An 18108-nucleotide genomic window follows, 5' to 3' on the forward strand; every position below is an offset into this window, starting at 1 on the left:
TTTCTCGGTCACCAGACTGTCTTGTGCTTTTCCTGGCTGCTGTGTCTGCCTTCCAGCCTGCAGGACGGAAGGCAGAATGGGCAGATGAAGGAGCCCAGAATGGGGAGGCCTGCACTAACAATTTGCAATGAACCCTGGGCAGGTCACAGCGTTGCTCTGTAAGACACTGTAGATCTCAGCTGCCACTGAACTGACCTCATCTGTCAAGCAGCAACTCTGTCTGGAGCTCCAAGGATCCTTGGCAAGGGCTGGAATGACTGGGAAGGAGAGGAATTTTTCTTCAAAGAAAAGATAGAAGACTCCCAGGGCAAAAAGTATTGCTCTCTCCTTTCTCAGAGCCATTGACTAAAGCCCAGTTGGTGAGAAGGACAGCCTCCACCAACATCTCATTATTTGAAAGAAAGGCCTCTGCTAGGCACGGTGGCTCATGTTGTAACCCCAGTGCTTTGGAAGGCGGAGGCATATGGATTACTTGAGGCCAGGAGTTTGAGACCAGCCTGGCCAATGTGGGGAAACCCTGTCTCTACTAAAGATATAAAAATTAGCCAGGCACGGTGGTGGGCACCTGAAATCTCAGCTACTGGGGAGGCTGAGGCAGGAAAATCGCTTGAACCTGGGAGGTGGAGGTTGCAGTAAGCTGAGATTGCACCACTGCACTCTAGCCTGGGTGACAGAGACTCTGTCTCAGCAGAAAAATAAATAAACAAAATTTAAAAATAATGAATAAAAGGAAGTCCTCTGAGTAGGGACTCCAGGGTCCTTCCTGTGTCTGAGACCTCTCCCGGGAAGAGCAGCTGTGTGGAAAGTGCTACTTGAAGTCAGCAGAGCGGGGTTCAAGTCTTAGCTCTGCCAGGCACCAGCAGTTTGGCTTGAGGTTGTTACTCTCCCTCTCTCTGTGCCTCATGTCCCTGCCTCTAAAGAAGGGAGAGTTGTGGGGTGGGGCGAGGGGGGAGGGATAGCATTAGGAGATATACCTAATGTTAAATGACGAGTTCATGGGTGCAGCACACCAACATCGCACATGTATACATATGTAACAAACCTGCACGTTGTGCACATGTACCCTAAAGTATTTAAAGTATAATAAAAAATAAAATAGAAATAAAAATAAAAAAATAAAAAAATGAAAACATTTGTCCTCTGCCTCCCTGGCCTCCACTCCACCCTCTTACAGCAACGCCCGTAGGTTTTCATTTTGGGCTCCGCCCCTCCCCAGCTCTCAGGCCGGACCCATACCACATTCAGGACATGAAGCTTTTGGTGTGTTCCTCAAACCACTGGGAACATTGCTTTCTTCTGGCTACAGTAATTGTCTCAGGGACAATTACTGAGCTGGTCATCAGGGTGGATGACTGGGATCCTGCAGAAGCTGCTGGAAAAGAGATTTTCACTTTCCCACTGGCCTTGGGGCTCTGGGGATATAAATCTACAGCCACCTGGCCACCGTGAGAAGAGAACCCACCGCTGTCGGGGTGACAACACGGTGCCAGCTCAAGGAGGAAAGAACCAAGAGACAGGGTGGCATGGTCCGGGAGACACTATCAAATCCAGAAACCCACCATGCCTGAAGCCAGACCCAGCCCCTCGACGTTTCAGTCACATAAACCAATCTGTTCCCTTTTTGGTTAAAGCCTGTTTGAGCAGTCCTGTGTCACTTGGAACAAAAATGTCCTAATCAATACAAATCGATAGTACTCACTTCAGTGGGCCACTGTACGATTCAACAGAATGAGATCATCAGACTATGACCTTTTTGAAGACAGGCACTGTCTTATTCACATGGGTGTTCCTAGTCACTGACCCATAGTGGATACTCAAATGTTTGTAGAATAAATGAATATCATGTTTAAATGCTCCTGAACCTTTTAAGTTTCTTAATAAATGTAGTTAATAGTATATTCCAGCAAAATTAATCGTATCATCTGTTCTTGTGGCATATTACCCTTCTCCTAAAATTTGGACAGTGAGTCAATAATCTCACTATGGCTTCCCTCATTAATTAAATAATGGAGCCTGGAGTGGTGGCTCACACCTGTAATCCCAACACTTTGGGAGGCTGAGGCAGGCAGATCACTTGAGCTCAGGAGTTCGAGACCAGCCTGGGTGACATGGCAAAACTCCGTCTCTACAAAAAATACAAAAATTAGCTGGGCATGGTGGCCCAAGCCTGTGGTCCCAGCTACTTGGTAGGCTGAGGGGGGAGGATCAATTGAGCCAGGGAGATCGAGGAAGCAGTGAGCCATGTTCTTGCCACTGCACTCCAGCCTGGGCAACAAAGTGAGACCCTGTCTAAAAAATAATTAAATAAAAATAAAATTAAATAACAAAGTTCACAATATCTATGGATTGCCTTGTATGTTCCAAGGTGGGACAGTCAAGAGTCCAGTAAGTAACAAGAACAACACATGGAAATTGCCCTTGTGAGGTCCCAACAATTGTGAAGTGGTGTGTGATGAAGTTGCCCTAGGGATGATCCCAGCCATGGGGACAGAGCAGGATCAGCTAACCCTGACTTAGAGGGTCACACGGGGCTTCCCTGAGGAAGTGTCTGCTGGGGACAAGGAAGGGGCCAAGGAAGAGTTCACTGGGTGATGGGGATGGGTGGGAAAGTGTTGGAGGAAGGGAAAACAGCCTGTACAAAGGCAAGGAGAAGTTTGAGGAACAGAGGTCAGTGTGGTTTGAGAGGAGAGACCCAGGCGGTGTGCACTGATGAGGCTGGCAGGATTCAGGGGAGACCCCTATTGGGACCTGGGACTTCAGCCTTAGAGTGAAGGGGAGGTGCTGAAGGGGCATGGCAGGAGTACACACTCAGAATGGCACTGCCGGAGAGCTCCTGGGCTGAAGAGTGAAGGAAGGTCGGGCAGCACACCAGGGGTATGGCCAGAACCCAAGGAGAGGCAGCAGGATGGAGGGAAATGGGCTGATTCCAGGGTTGTCTGGAAGGCAGAACAGTGATGGCATGGACGTTGGGAAAGAGGGAGGGGGAAGAGTCAAGGGCAGTTAGGAGGACCGTGCAGCCATGCCCTGAGAAAGATTTCCACAGGGAAGAGTGAGATGGGCATTCCCGTTCTCCTCCTCTTTCTATGACTAAGGAACGTTGCGTTGGCCCACCCAACTGTTGGACTTTATAGTGGGCAGCGGGCGGGAGAACTGCTGGGGCGCTGGCTGGGTTTCTTTTTCTTCTTTTCAGAGATGGGGTCTTGCTCTGTCACCCAGGCTGGAGTGCAGTGGCACGATCACAGCTCACTGCAGCCTCCAACTCCTGGGCCCAAGTGATCCTCCTGCCAAGTAGCTGGGACTACAGGCATGTACCACCAGGCCCAGCTAATTTTTCAAATATTTTGTAGAGACAGCCTCACTGTGTTGCCCAGGCCGGTCTCAAACTCCTGGGCTCAAATGCTCCTCCTGCCTTGGCCAAAGTGCTGGGATTACAGGTGTGAGCCACCACGCCTAGCAGGCTGGGTTTCTATGGAAAGTGCTGAAAGGTAGATGAGGTTATTTGAATGGTGGAAGTTGGGAGTGAGGGGAAGGCAGCAGCCGCCACACATGCAAGGACAGGGACACACACACACACACACACACACACACACCCACACACATGTACTTAGGGAAACAGGCTTTCAAACGTTTTGCTACATCAGTGTAATTTCCTGCATTCATTTCCTAGGGCTGCCATTGCTACAAACTTCGTGGCTTGAAACAAAAGACATTTATTCTCCCACAGGTCTGGAGGCTACAAGTCTGAAACCCAAGTGTCAGCAGGGCCACAGTCCTCTTCCAGCTTCTGGTGGCTTTGATCAGATCACATTACTAGATTAGTGCAAAAGTAATTGCGGTTTTGCTGTTAAAGGTAATGGCAAACTTTTAATGGCAAAACCGCAGTTACTTTCGCACTAACATATAAGTTCCAAGTGTTCTTTCTCTATTCTAAATACAAGCCCTTTATCAGATTTATGATGTGCAAATATTTTCTCCCATTCTGTGGGTTGTCTTTTCACTCTTTTCACAGTGTCCCTTGAAGCATGAAAGTTTTTTTTTTTTTTTTTACCAGTTAAACTGAATGTTTAATACATTTGTAGGAACAGAAGAAATGCAGTAAGGATTAAAATTTTATAATTAGACATTAATGTAACAGATGTTTCGTTTTTCAAAGAAGTTTCCCCCTTTTCCCTATCTTTTTTTAATCTTCCTTAGAGCAATAAATAGTAATTACTATATTTGTGGACAAGCTGCTCCACTGTGTTGGACAGTAATTATTAAATCTTTATGTTTCACATCATTATTACCTCCCAAAATTCTACCTTCATTTCCCTGCACAGTTTCACTGGACTGTTTCACAATAAAATTGTACTCCACTCAAATGAGAAGAGCCCAAAGAAATTAGAGCAAACAGCAAATTCATATGAATTAGAGAACCAAAGATTTTAAAGTGCTGATTTAGTAACATAATGTCTACTGGCACAAACCTTCTATTTAATCATATTACTCAAACAGCAATAACAGAAATGAAAGCTACATTAACGAAAAAGGAACTTAGGAATGAGGTCATTAAATATAACTAACTACATTTTAAATACAGATATCATATATTTCCTGATTAGTATCAGGTAAATATCTAGACTCCTATTCTGAATTCCGGTCTCAGATAAAAAGGTCAGAGACAATTACAAGGAAGATGCTTCATATTATCAGGTCCATTTTTTAAATGATGAGGTCCTTTAGGAAAATTTCTTTAGTCTTTCTTTTTATCACAGATTTCTGTTGGTCCTTTTGTTGGTAATCCATTCATGTCTGCACCCTTACAGTCCACTTTGCCTTTGTTTGTATCATTGGATTCTTGTATTGCTTTCTTAGGCCATATACGACTAACGAAGGGGGAAACCAGAGAGTATATATACGGCTCCAGGAATTTTTTGTAGATCCAGAGCAGAACTGGAATGACAATACAAGGAATGCACACCATTTTCCCAAGCTTGAGCTCCTCAACCTGAGAGCGAAGGCAGGCACCGCGGAGGCCGGCGGGCCGCGACCGCCGAGGAGGGAGGAGGCAGGAGGCCGCGCACCGGCTAGGACTCTGCGAGCGCGGCCCGGGCTGGGCCTGCGGAGCAGCTACAAAGCCCAACCCAGGCCGCTAGCCCGGGCACACTCACCCGCGACCGCGGAAACCGAAGCATGAAAGTTTTGAATTTTGATGAAGTCCAATTTATCAAATGTTTCTTGGGTTGCTTATGCTTTGGATGTCATAGCTAAAAAATGACTTCCAAACCTAAGCTAGTGAATATTTTCCCCTCTATTTTCTTCTAAGAGTTTAATAGTTTTAGCACATATATTTAGTTACGCTTTATGTCTACCCAACGTTTTGAGTATAATAAGATGGGGGCCCACAAAGTGGCTAAATGAGTAAGATGAGATTGTGGGAAGGGCCTGCGCAGGCTTTGGAGACAGCTCCCTACACCCTCATCCTCTTCCCCATCCTCATCCCCCGGGGCCATATCCTGTAGGAGCTGCCACCTGAGGCTGGAATGCCTCTCATGGAAGGGCGTTCTTGAGAGCAGCTGAGAGGCCTGTCTCAGGTCTGCAGGGGTGAAGACAAACCCTAGAGCAAGACTGCAAGGCACAGGGCATGGTGGTTTATGCCTGTAATCCCAGCTACTCAGGAGGCCAAGGCTAGAGGATCGCTTGAGCCAGGGAGTTCGAGACCAGCCTGGGCAACATAGCAAGACCTCATCTCTAAAAAAATAAAAATAAAAAAATTTTGCCGGAAGTGGTGGTGCCTGCCTGTGGTCCCAGCTACTCAGAAGGCTGAGGCAAGAGGATCACTTGAGCCTAGGAGGTCAGGGCTGAAGTGAGCTATGATCATGCCACTGCACTCCAACCTGGGCAACAGAGTGAGGCCCCACCTCTAAAAACAAAAACAAAAAGAACTATAGGACAAGAGTCAAGAACCAGAGAAGTTGGTTTTGCAGAATGTACCAGAAACAGAGCTGGAGCAGACTGCCAGGGGGAAGGAGCATGTGGTCAAAAATGGAACAATCCGCCCACCAGAATAGCTGGCCAAAAACATACAACACAAAAAATAAAGCGAACAAATGAAAAACAGGTACGGCCAAGTATTGGTGAGCACGACAAGCAACCGGAACTCTCATACATGGCCCGTGGAAGCGAAAATTGTTCCAGTCACTTTGGAAAATGGCAAGTTTCTGCTAAGTTGAGCATATACCTTGCCTCTGACCCAGCAGTCCACATCTAGGTACATACCCAGCATGAATACACACATATGTTTCCCAAGACAGGTACAAGAATGGTCACAGAAGCAATATGCTTAATAGCCAACAAATGGAAATCACTTAAACATCCATCAGCAGCAGAATGAATAAAGAAATTGTGGCTTACTTATACCATGGAATATACTATAGAGCAATGAGAATGAATAAATCTCACGTACACAGCATTAACCAGAAGAAGTTAGATCCAAAAGAATATATATTGTAATGTTATATTTATATAAAATACAGCCAGGCACAGTGGCTCACACCTCTAATCCCAGCACTTTGGGAGGCCAAGTCGGGTGGACTGCTTGAGCCCAAGAGTTCAAGATCAGCCTAGGAAACAATTAGACTCCGTCTCTGCAAAAAGACAGAAAAATCAGCCAGGCATGGTGGCACATGCCTGTAGTCTGAGCTGGGAGGATCGCTTGAGCCCAGGAGGTGGAGGCCACAGTGAGCTGTGATTACATCACTGCACTCCAGCCTGGGTGACAGAGCAAGACCTTATCTCACAAAATAAAATAAAATAAAGTAGGCCGGGCACGGTGGCTCATGCCTGTAATCCCAGCACTTTGGGAGGTCGAGGCAGGTGGATCACTTGAGGCCAGGAGTTCAAGACCAGACTGGCCACCATGGTGAAACCCTGTCTCTACTAAAAATACAAAAATTAGCCAGGCATGATGGCGTGTGCCTGTTAGTCCTAGCCACTCTGGAGGCTGATGCAGGAGAATCACTTAAACCTGGGAGGCAGAGGCTGAGGCAGAGGTTGCAGTGAGCCAAGATCGTGCCACTACACTCCAGCCTGGGCAATGGAGCAAGACTCTGTCTCAAAATAAAATAAAATAATAAAAAAATATATAAAATTAAATTAAATTAATACAATAAAATAAAATACAAAGCATGAAAATTAATGCTGCTAGGGTTAGAAGAAGGGTCAGCCTTGGGGAGCATAGTGCCTGAAGGCAGCACAGGGCAGGAGCTGTTTGCATTCTCTTTCTTAATTTGGGTGCTGCTTATGTGGATCTGCTCACATTGAAAATTCATCAAACTGTCAACTTCTGATTTTGATTATTTTGGGCATGTATATTGAATCATAAAATTTACAACAACAAAAAACAGAACAAGCAGAAACTGGGTGTGATGCTATGGTCAGAGGTGGAATGGCGATGAGTCTCTGTAGGGCTGGCCCCAGCCCAGGGTTCCTCTTCTGTGGGGGTTGACAAACTCCCAGCCTTGGGGGTGGCATTTAAAGCAACAGGACTCTTTCAAGCGAATGTGCGGAAGGTGAGGAGTAAATTAATTAATAAGTCCCTTCCTTTTTTCCCTCTGTCCACCCTTCCTCCTTTTATTTATTTATTCTTTGGGTTTTTGTCTTTTTGCTTTTGTTTTTTGAGATTGGGTCTCACTCTGTTGCCCAAGCTGGAGTACAATGGTGTGATGTCTGCTCACTGAAGCCTCAGCCTCCCGGGCTCAAACTGATCCTCTCACCTCAGCCTCCCGAGTAGCTAGGACTACAGGCACACACCACCATGCCCTGCTAATCTATGTATTTTTTGTAGAGTTGGGGTTTCACCACGTCGTCCAGGCTGGTCTTGAACTCTTGGGCTCAAGTGATCCTCCAGCCTCAGCCTCCCTAAGTGCTGGGATTATAGGCGTGAGGCACCATGCCCAGCCAATTCATTCATTCTTTTATTTACACTTTCAGAACTCGTTTATTGAGCACCACATCAGCCAAGCCCTAGGTACTCATAGAGAAGTAACTCACAGCCTCTGCCCTCACGAAGCCCACGGTCTGGCGGGGGAAGCTGACCCAGAGCAAATCAGTCCAACCTAGAGGGAAGGGGGCCCTGACAGGCATCCATCCTGGGAGTAATGTGGTCAGCTCAGGCTGGCTGGTGGACAGGGCAGGGCAGGGGAGTAGTCAGGGAAGGCTTCTCAGAGAAGGTGATGCAGGATCAGGGGCCTTAAGCAGGTACTGACCAGGCAGTTTAAGGAGGCAGGATGCTCCTGGCAGAGGGAACAGCCAGCTGGCTCCCTCCCCTCATCTTATAACTATGTGGACATTATTCAGGAGGTGAGTATGAAGAATAGGGGGCAAGTCAAGAACCAAAGGGAAGGCACCTGGGTATGACCTCATGATTTTAGATGACACAGGCTACTATGTTCCAACTCCTGGCTGGAGAGGAATCCAAAACCATCCTGCTAGAGGAGGCTAAGGGGATTTCTCCAGGAGTCACCTTCTCTGAGTCTCGCTTATGAAATGCAAAGGCAGGCTGGACATGGTGGCTCACGTCTGTAATCCCAGCACTTTGGGAGGCTGAGGTGGGCAAATCATGAGGCCAGGAGTTCGCGACCAGCCTGACCAACATGGTGAAACCCCATCTCTCCTAAAAATACAAAAATTAGCCAGGGGTGGTGGCAGGTGCCTGTAATCCCAGCTACTCAGGAGGCTGAGGCAGGAGAAATGCTTGAACCCAGGAGGCGGAGGTTGCAGTGAGCCAAGATTACACCACTGCACACTGGCCTGGGTGACAGAGCAAGAAGCTGTCTCAAAGAAAAAAAAAAAAAGGGAAAGAAATGCAAAGGCGGCCTACTCAGGGGTCCAGCAAACAAAGCAAATATATTACTCTGACTGGTTGTGAGGCAGTAGGGAGTGGTGGGGTCTGCAGACCATGTGCTGTGGAAGGAAACAAGTCAAAGAAGGCAGACAGGCTGTCAGGAGGTGTGAGGGTTTCTGAGTTCAATGGGGTGGGGTGGGGAGGGCCCCACTGAGTAGGTGACACTTGAGAGAAAATCTGAAAAAGTGAGGAAGTGAGTCTTGGCTGTTTCTGAGAGATTACAGATGGACGGAACAGCAAAGGTGCTAAGGTGGAGTGAGCAGGGCATGGTGAGGAACGACAAGGAGGCCATCCCAGCACTGTGGGAGGCTGAGGCGGGAGGATTGCTTGAGGCCCGGAGTTCAAGACCAGCCTGGGCAACATAGGGAGACCCCCCCTCCCCCACCTCACAGTAACTGGCTTCTCTGGCTCTGTGCCAGCAGTTCCTGCAGACCTTCCTGGGAATGCCCAGCAGGTGTCTCACGGCCTTCTGAGGGATGCTCCCCAGGACTCAACCACTCACAGCTAATGCTGATTTAAAAACAAAACCAAAATCCAGCTGGGCGTGGTGGCAGGTGCCTGTAATTCTAGTTGCTCGGGAGCCTGAGGCAGGAGAATCACTTGAACCCAGGAGGCGGAGGTTGCAGTGAGCCAAGATCGCACCACTGCACTCCAGCCTGGGCGACAAAGCGAGACTCCATCTCAAATAACTAAATAAGTAAATAAAAATTTAAAAAATAAAAGCAAAACCAATAACCAAAGCCACCAAATTATCAGTGTCCAAAGCAGGTGCGAGGCCACCAGATTGTCCTGAAGCTACCACTGATTAACTGTGATGATGCTTGTTCTGGCATGTTCCTGAAATCGTCCACTGCTTTCCACAGCACTCCTGTGAACACCGAGGAGGCTCTACCCCAAATCCCTCTTTTCTCCTCGCCCTGTCCTTGAAACGCTCTTATGCGCTTCAACTCTCTTTCCTCAGGATGACTGCTTCCCAGGGAGCCCTCTAGCCCTCAAGCAAACAGGCCCTCAGGAATCTTCCCCTACGGTCCACCAGGGCTGCTCTGACAGGCCTAAATCCTAGAGGAAAATCAGCTGAGGCAGTAATAATGGGTTGGTTTCCTTCCTTCCTTCCTTCCTTCCTTCCTTCCTTCCTTCCTTCCTTCCTTCCTTCCTCCCTCCCTTCCTTCCTTCCTTCCTCCCTCCCTCCCTTCCTTCTTTCCACTTACTGGGTTCTTACTTTGTGCCAGACACTGTTTTAGGTGCTAAAGATACAGTAGTACACAAAGACAACACACATACACGTATGCAGAATAATGCATATATGTTAATTAATTTCACTTTGCCCTTCCAGTGACACACATAGTGTATACATATATAAAAGCATCATGTTGTATATTATAAATATATAAGATTTTATTTGTCAATTAAAGAAGAAAAGACAACAACAGGGGCCGGGCGCAGTGGCTTACGCCTGTAATCCCAACACTTTGGGAAGCTGAGGCGGGTGGATGGCTTGAGACCAGGAGTTTGAGACCAGCCTGACAGTCTGGTCAGGTTTCAAGACGGTGAAGCCCTGTCTCTACAAAAAATATAAAAATTAGCCAGACATGGTAGCACTTGCCTGTAGTACCAGCTACTTGGGAGGCTGAGATGGGAGGATCTCTTGAGCCTGGGGAGGTCAAGGCTGCAGTAAGCCATGATCGCACCACTGCACTCCAGCCTGGGCGACAGAGTAAGACCCTGTCTAAACAAAACAAAACAAACAAACAAGAAACAGACAACAGAACCCCCCTTTCATGGAGCCCAAGCGCTGGTGGACTGTTTCATGCTTGCTGGACACCACTGCTGTAAGTACCTTCCATGCATGAGCTCGTTTAATCCTCACGATAAGGTATTGTACTACTGCGTCCATTTTATAGATGAGGAAGCCTGAGGCTCTGAGAAGTTAGGCAACTAGCTTCCTAATGACAATGACTACCATTCATTGAGTGCTTACACTACTGTCAGACACTGGGTGGAGCATTTTGCATTCATTATCTGGGCAGCATGGGAGGTGACAGGTCTGAGGCAGGACAGGTATGATTTCAGCTCTAGCTCACCGTGTGGCCTTGCATGACTTCTTCCATGTGTCTTAAAGGGACGCACTCTTATGTGGCTCTAGGTCTTATGAAATATCTGAAATTTTCAGGCTGAGTGAGTTCCTCTGCCTCCCTGAAACCTGACAGGGAAGGCAGAGGGGACAGGGTCGGGTCCTGAGGACCAGCAGTGGGTGCTGGGAAGCCGGGGTGCATGCGAGGGTGAGGGGCACCTCCCGACACAGCCAGGTCAGCCGGGGGCAGCGCCGCCCAATAAATGCAGGCTCCACGTGCTTCCCAGGTGGAGCCCAAGTGGCCCTCGGATCCTGCTGGTTCCAGGGGCGACCACGTTTCAGGGCCCACAAGTGATGGAAATCGGGGGAATATTGTCTGCAGACTTTGTGCTGAAAATACATACCAGGGGGTGCGGGAGGATTAACACCTGCAAGTCTGTGGGAAACCACGGGGCTGGGGCCGAGCGTCCTGAATTCCAATCCCCCACTTCTCAGGGTGGGCTGTGCTGCCTTGGTCAAGGCTCGGGACTCAGCTTCCCTATCCGTGACCGTGAGAGCTCTGACTCCCAGCCAGGCTCTCCCCAGGAGAGCGGGACCGCGGCGGCTCTCTGTCCCTCCCTCTTCGCCGGCCCGGGCCGTGGCTGGGGAGGCCCTGGAGGCCCCGGCGGGCTCCGGCGCCCCCTGCCGGCCGAGAAGGGCCGCGCCGCGCCTGCGCCCGCTCGCCGAGAGGGGCTGGGAGGAGACCTGGGAGGGCAGAGGCCGCCGCCCCGGCCGGGCCACGCTGGGGGCACGATGATGTCAGCGGAGGAAAGGAAATGAGTCATCACTCCCTGGGACCGTGGGGCGGCCGGGAGCGAGTGTGGAGACGCGGCCACAGGAACCCAGGACAATGGCGGGAAGTAAGAGGAATGTGGGCCTGGCTGCAGCCGCGCGCCCCTGACCCCGGACCCCACGGCGGGGAGGAGGCTGGGGCGCAGGGCGGGCCCCGAGGGGTCGGAAGGCGGCCAGAACTCAGGCGGGGTCGTGTGGGGACGGGGTGGCTGGAAGAGGATGGGGACGCAGCCAAGCCCAGGGTGCCCGGCCTGAAGAACAACCCGGGCCGTCTTTCTCACCAAGGATGTTTCCAAAACCTTAGCCGACCCCTTGGCGGTTCCTCCACTTCCCTAAACTCTACTGAACCTCAGAATAATCCCGGGGGCTGGTTAAAACCCGGATCCCCCGGCCCCACCCCGGAGATTCTGATTCAGCAGGACAAAACTGGGCCTCCATGAATTTGCATTTTTTAAATTATTCTTTTTTATTGAGATGGGGTCTCACTGCGTTGCCCAGGCTGATCTCAAACTCCTAGACTCAAGCAATCCTCCCGCCTCAGCCCCGCAACATGCTGGGATTACAGGCATGAGCCAGGATCCCAGCCGGAATTTGCATTTTTAACAAAACTCCTAGTAGGGGGTGCTGGGCCAGGGTCCTCAGACCACTCTTTTGAGTAGTGCCACCTTAGAACGAAGTCCTGCTACTTGGCGGACCTAGAACCGTCCTCTGTCATGTGGTTCCTCCAGTCTCACCTGTCCCCACCTCCTACCCCTCACCAGTGTACTAGCAAGACCCAACTACCTGCATGTTGCGGTTCTCTCCTCTGTGTGTTTGCACAGACTATTTCCTTCGATTGAAAGGCCTTCTCTTCACTACGCTGCTGCTCAAACTGTCTGACTTCTACCTGCCCTTTAAAATCTCCATGGGTGTGTCAAAGAGTATAATCAACAGAGTGAAAAAAGCAACTTATAGAATGGGAGAAAATATTTTCAAATCATAGCTCTGATAAGGAATCAATATCCACAGTGTATAAAGAACTACAGCTAGACCATAGAAAATCAATCCTGATTCAAAAATGGGCAAAGGACTTGAATAGGCATTTCTCCAAAGAAAATAAACAAGCAGCCAATAAGCACTTGGGAAGATGTTCAACATCACTAATCTTTAGGGAAACGCAAATCAAAACCATAGTGAGGCCCCCACCATCCTGACTCTCCTTCCTTCCTTTAGAGGATGTTGCCTTTTGGATCGACCTCAACCCTACTCAGGGAGCCGCTCAGCTTCCTCAAGGGCCTGGAGTAGATGGCTTCCATCTTCTCTTTTGCCACCTGTGGAGGTTTTTAAGGGCAAACAGAAATTCAAGTGAATTGTCCTCCTACAGTTACTGACGAAACTATTACAGCTACTTCTGATTATCCATTCAGGTTAAATCAGGCATCATTTCAGTCACCTCCAGGTATTAATGTGTATGATATAAATTGGAAAGTCAAGTCCTCCTAGGAGATGACTGTGCTTCTGCACAATTCCATTACATTTGCAGTTTCTGTCTTCCTGTACTGCATTGCTGTCCTGCTTTATGTTGGTTACAGGAACCTATATCAGGGTAGTCATAAACTTCCCATGATTGGCTTTGTCATTACTCTTGTTGCCATCTTTTGTGATTGGTGAGCACTTCAAAAGCTCGCTTGGGCAAAAGCTCTTGCAGATATTAAAATAACTACTGGTCAAAATATTGTTCAGGAACTTCTGCTTGTAAGAAATCATAATAATGTGTTATTTTGGCTCTGTGACCAGCATGGGATTCCTAAATGTATCTGTGATCTTTGTCTTTCTGAATATGACACTTTGGAGGGGAAATGCTTGGTGTGTGTACAAGTATCAGGAGACCAACTTACACAACCCATCAAATACTTATGCTCCTCATAGCCAAGGAGGTATTCCACCTCCTGCTGGAATGTAATTAAAGGGAGAAACACACTGTATGAAATATATGTCTATATCATGACTTGTTGCCAACATCTTGAGGCACATTATTTGTTTCCAATAATAGTAATGTTTTTTTTTTTTTAAGCCACACAATGAGGTATCACCTCACACCCATCAGAACGGCTACTTTAAAACAAAAACAGAAAATAACAAGTGTGGACAAGAATGTGAAGAAAGTGAAGCCCTTGTGCAGTTGGAGGGAATGTAAAATGGTCCAGCCACTGTGGAAAACAGTGTCTTCATCTGTTTCCTATTGCTATAACTGAACACCAGAGACTGGGTAAATTATAAAGAAAAGAATTTATTTCTTACAATTCTAGAGGCTGGGAAGTCCTAGGTCAAGGGACTGCATCTGCTTGGCCTCTGGGGAGGGCCTCATGTCATAACATGTCAGAAGGCATCACGTGGGAAAGGGGTGCACTGAGAGCCAAACTGCCTTTAATAACAAACCCAGGCTGGGCACAGCGGCTCATGCCTGTAATCCCAGCACTTTGGGGGAGCAGGGGGTCAAGGCTTGCAGATCACTTGAGGCCAGGAGTTCAAGACCAGCCTGGCCAACATGGTGAAACCTTGTCTCTACTAAAAATACAAAAATTAGCCAGGGGTGGTGGCAGGTGCCTGTAATCTCAGCTACTTGGGAGGCTGAGGAAGGAGGATGGCTTGAACCCTGGAGGCAGAGACTGCAGTGAGCCGAGATTGTGCCACTGCATTCCAGCCTGGGTGACAGAGTGAGATTCTGTCTCAAAAAATATAATATAATATAATATAATATAATATAATATAATATGGCACAAAGAATACTAAATAGACCTCTGTACTTGCCCACACAGGTTTAACAAATGTCAACATTTTGCCACATTTGCTTTCTATTTCTCTTTTTTCGAAAAAACAAAACAAAAAAACCCCCAAAACTGATAAATCTAAAGCCCTCCCATTTTCCCTTGTATAGGTAACCAGTGTCTCAAGTTAGTGTAGATCCTTCTTGACCATGTATATATACACATACATACATACACATTTACTACAGAGGTATATATCAATGTATACAATACCATATCGATAATATGTATATTTCATACGTATATAAAATATGGGGGCCCAGGAAGCGATCCTCTTGCCTCAGCCTCCAAAGTAGCTGAGATTACAGGTCTAAGCCACCACGCCTGGCTAATTTTTATATTTTTAGTAGAGATGGAGTTTCACCATGTTGGCCAGGCTAGTCTCGAATTCCTGGTCTCAAGTGATCCACGCACCTCAGCTTCCTAAAGTGTTGGGATTACATACACAAATATAACACATACATTTATATGTACATATACACTATCATACTGTGTAAATCTCTTTGAAATTTGCTTTTTCACTCATTTTTGAGATTTACCCATGTTATTACATTGTAGATCTGATTCGTTAATTTTAAATGCTCCATAGTTTCCCATTGTTTGAATAAACCTGTTTATTTATTTGTTCCTTTCCTAATGGACTGTTGGTTGTTCCCATTTTCGTTATTACAGCACTGCAGTGAAAATTCTTGTATCGATGTGTGGGTGTTTTTTCCTTTGGAGAAAGGGTATTGCTCTGCCACCCAGGCTGGAGTTCATTGGCACAATCACAGCTCACTGAAGCCTCAACTTCCTAGGTTCAAGCAATCCTCCCACCTCAGCCTCCAAAGTAGCTGAGACTACAGGCGCATGCCACCACACCCAGCTAAATTTTAAATTTTTTGTAGAGACAGGGGTCTTGCCATGTTGACCAGGAGGATGGTTTCAAAACTCCTGGGCTCAAGTGATCCGCCCGCCTCAGCCTCCCAAATTGCTGGGATTACAGGCATGAGTCACCGCGCCCGGCCTGTTTTGCGAGGCATATGGTTGCTAGATCACAGTGCATGCACATCTTCGGCTTTAACTAGCTATCGCCAAATTCTCCAAAGTTGATCTGAAACCAGTGGAGCGTGTCAGCACTGCCCCTAGCGTGCGCACACCAGGCGGGGGTGTGACAGCCCTCGGGCTGGGCCCCAACCCCACTTCGAGATCCGCGCGGGGGCCGGGAGCTAGCAGAGGCCAAGCAATGGGAGCAGGCACCTCCAGGCCTGCAAGGACAAGGCGAGCATCTTCCTGGGCCCCCAAAAGTGCAGAGGGGCCCGAGTCCACAGCCCCGACTTGGGCGGCTGCTGCCGCTCCCGGCTCCCGCCTGCTACGTGAAGCGTGATGCCCAAGCCGCACCCCTCGCGGCCTGGGGCGGGGGCGCCTGGTCCTCGGTGGGCCGGGGCCGAGTCTGGGGTAGGGGCGTCCTCTCCACGAGCCTAGCCCCGTGGCCCCGGCGCTCAGGGGCAGCCCGGAGTTCCCCTCGCCCGGCTCGCGGCACGGCCCGGGGCAGGGCGCCTCCGGGAGCGGATCGTGGGCCAGGGCCCAGCCGTCTGGGGTGTCAGGCCCGCGGTCACCCCGATGAGGGGTGGACCCCAGGGTCGCTGCCCCGGGCGGCCCTGCGCAGAGCCTCCTCCGGAGGCGCAGGAACTCCGCACCTTTGGTAGGGCAGGCGCCGCTCTCCCTTACGGCGCTGGGCTTCCGAATGCGGCCCCAGCTTCGCCTCCTCCCAGCGGCCTCCCGGCGGCAGCAGCGGGCAAGAGCGGCGACGCGGGGCCAGGGTCCGGAGGCCCTGGCCTGGAGGCACGTCCCGCCTGGCCGCGCGAGGGTGGGGGCGGCGCAGTCGGTTGCCTCGGGGACGCGGGCACAGGGTACCCGCCGCCACTGCTGCTCCAGCAGCCGCTCCTGCCACCGCCGCCCGCGCCCCAGCGCGGCGGACGGCCCGCCGCTGCCATCAATATATTAAATTAATATGTTAATATTAACACTACAGGTAGCCTCAAATTGGTTCATATCAGGTTTTGTCACAAAGTGAGTTTAAACCAGAAAGGGCGCTGTGGCTCACGCCTGTCATCCCGGCATTTTGGGAGGCCCAGGCGGGTGGATCGCCTGAGGTCAGGAGTTCGAGACCAGCCTGGCCAACATGGTGAAACCCCATCTCTACTAAAAATACAAAAATTAGCCAGATGTGGTGGAGGTTGCCAGGAGGCTGAGGCAGGAGAATCTCTTGAACCCGGGAGGTAGAGAATGCAGTGAGCCGAGATCCCGCCACTGCACTCCAGCCTGGGTGACAGAGCGAGACTCGTCTCAAAAATACATACATACATACATACATAAAGGAGTTTAAACCAAATTTAGGGGAGCAAACTTAGTTTTCAGAGTTTTTCTATTTTGGAATTGCAAATAAAAGATTTTAAGCTTCTACCAATTTGTATTCCCACCAGCCGCTTATGACTTCTCATTTCCCCATATCTTTGCCAATATGGTGTTATTAGGCTTTTTAATTTTTGCCAATCTGATAAGTGTGAAATGAAGTCTTTATTTTGATTTGAATTCTCATAATTACTAGGGAAGTTGAGCATTTTTCATTTGTTTATGACAATTCCACTTTCCTCTTCTGTGAATTTCCTGTTTCTCTTGAATTGTTCTTCTTTTATTGATGTATTCTGGACACAAACAAGTTGTAATGAATTGCCAATATCTTGCCTTTTCATATTTATGGTACCTTTCATCATAAAGAAGTTTAAAATTTCAAGGTAGTCAAATTCATCAACGTTTTCCTTTATAAAATATGTCCTTCTTATCTTATTTAAGAAACCCACCCCCCTTCAAGTTCATGGTTGTTTTTGCTTGCAGATTTTTTTTAAGTTTTAAAGTTTGGCTTTTTATATTTAGTTTTAAAAAATATATCCGGAGTCTATCTTTGTGTACGATGTGAGGAAGGAATCTAGTTTTATATTTTGCATCTGTTAGCCAGTTGTTCTGGTATTATGTACAAATTGGTGTCTTATTTTCCCGCTGATGTGTAGTAAAACCACCTCCATCACAGTCCAAGTTCCCATCAATATGTGGCCCACCTCTGGGTCCTCTGTTCAGCCCCATGGTCTCTTTGTCTGTCTTTGCTAATAATAATTCTTTTTTTTTTTTTTTTTTTTTTTTTTTTTTGAGGCGAAGTCTCGCTCTGTGGCCCAGGCGGGAGTGCAGTGGCGCAATCTCGGCTCACTGCAAGCTCCGCCTCCTGGGTTCACGCCATTCTCCTGCCTCAGCCTCCCGAGTAGCTGGGACTACAGGCGCCCGCCATGACGCCCGGCTAATTTTTTTTTTTTTTTTGTATTTTTAGTAGAGACGGGGTTTCACCGTGTTAGCCAGGATGGTCTCGATCTCCTGACCTCGTGATCCGCCCGCCTCGGCCTCCCAAAGTGCTGGGATTACAAGCGTGAGCCACCGCGCCCGGCCAATAATAATTCTTTATTATGGTAGGAGAAGCCCCTCCC

The 18108-nt window shown here is 48.6% G+C and overlaps 2 protein-coding genes across 2 annotated transcripts; one reads left to right on the top strand and one right to left on the bottom strand.

Annotated features, from left to right (window-relative positions):
* Positions 1–4613: 4613 nt before the first annotated feature.
* On the bottom strand, positions 4614–5160 carry LOC115934570 (UPF0729 protein C18orf32 homolog). Its single transcript, XM_055388701.2, has one exon. It carries the CDS (start codon positions 4961–4963, stop codon positions 4733–4735), a length of 231 nt encoding a protein of 76 aa, XP_055244676.1. The 5' UTR covers positions 4964–5160; the 3' UTR covers positions 4614–4732.
* Positions 5161–11850: 6690 nt separating this feature from the next.
* On the top strand, positions 11851–15230 carry LOC101132780 (synaptophysin-like protein 1). Its single transcript, XM_055388702.2, is given in 2 exon segments — positions 11851–13528; positions 13530–15230. Coding segments are annotated over 2 exon segments (456 nt in total). The 5' UTR covers positions 11851–13271; the 3' UTR covers positions 13729–15230.
* The last annotated feature ends 2878 nt before the right edge of the window (positions 15231–18108 follow it).

The sequence above is a fragment of the Gorilla gorilla genome, chromosome 4, assembly GCF_029281585.2.
Source record: "Gorilla gorilla gorilla isolate KB3781 chromosome 4, NHGRI_mGorGor1-v2.1_pri, whole genome shotgun sequence".
Lineage (NCBI taxonomy): Eukaryota > Metazoa > Chordata > Mammalia > Primates > Hominidae > Gorilla > Gorilla gorilla.

Coding starts and splice junctions, on each gene's coding strand:
- LOC115934570 (XM_055388701.2), bottom strand. CDS start 4,963: ATGGTGTGCATTCCTTGTATTGTCATTCCAGTTCTGCTCTGGATCTAC.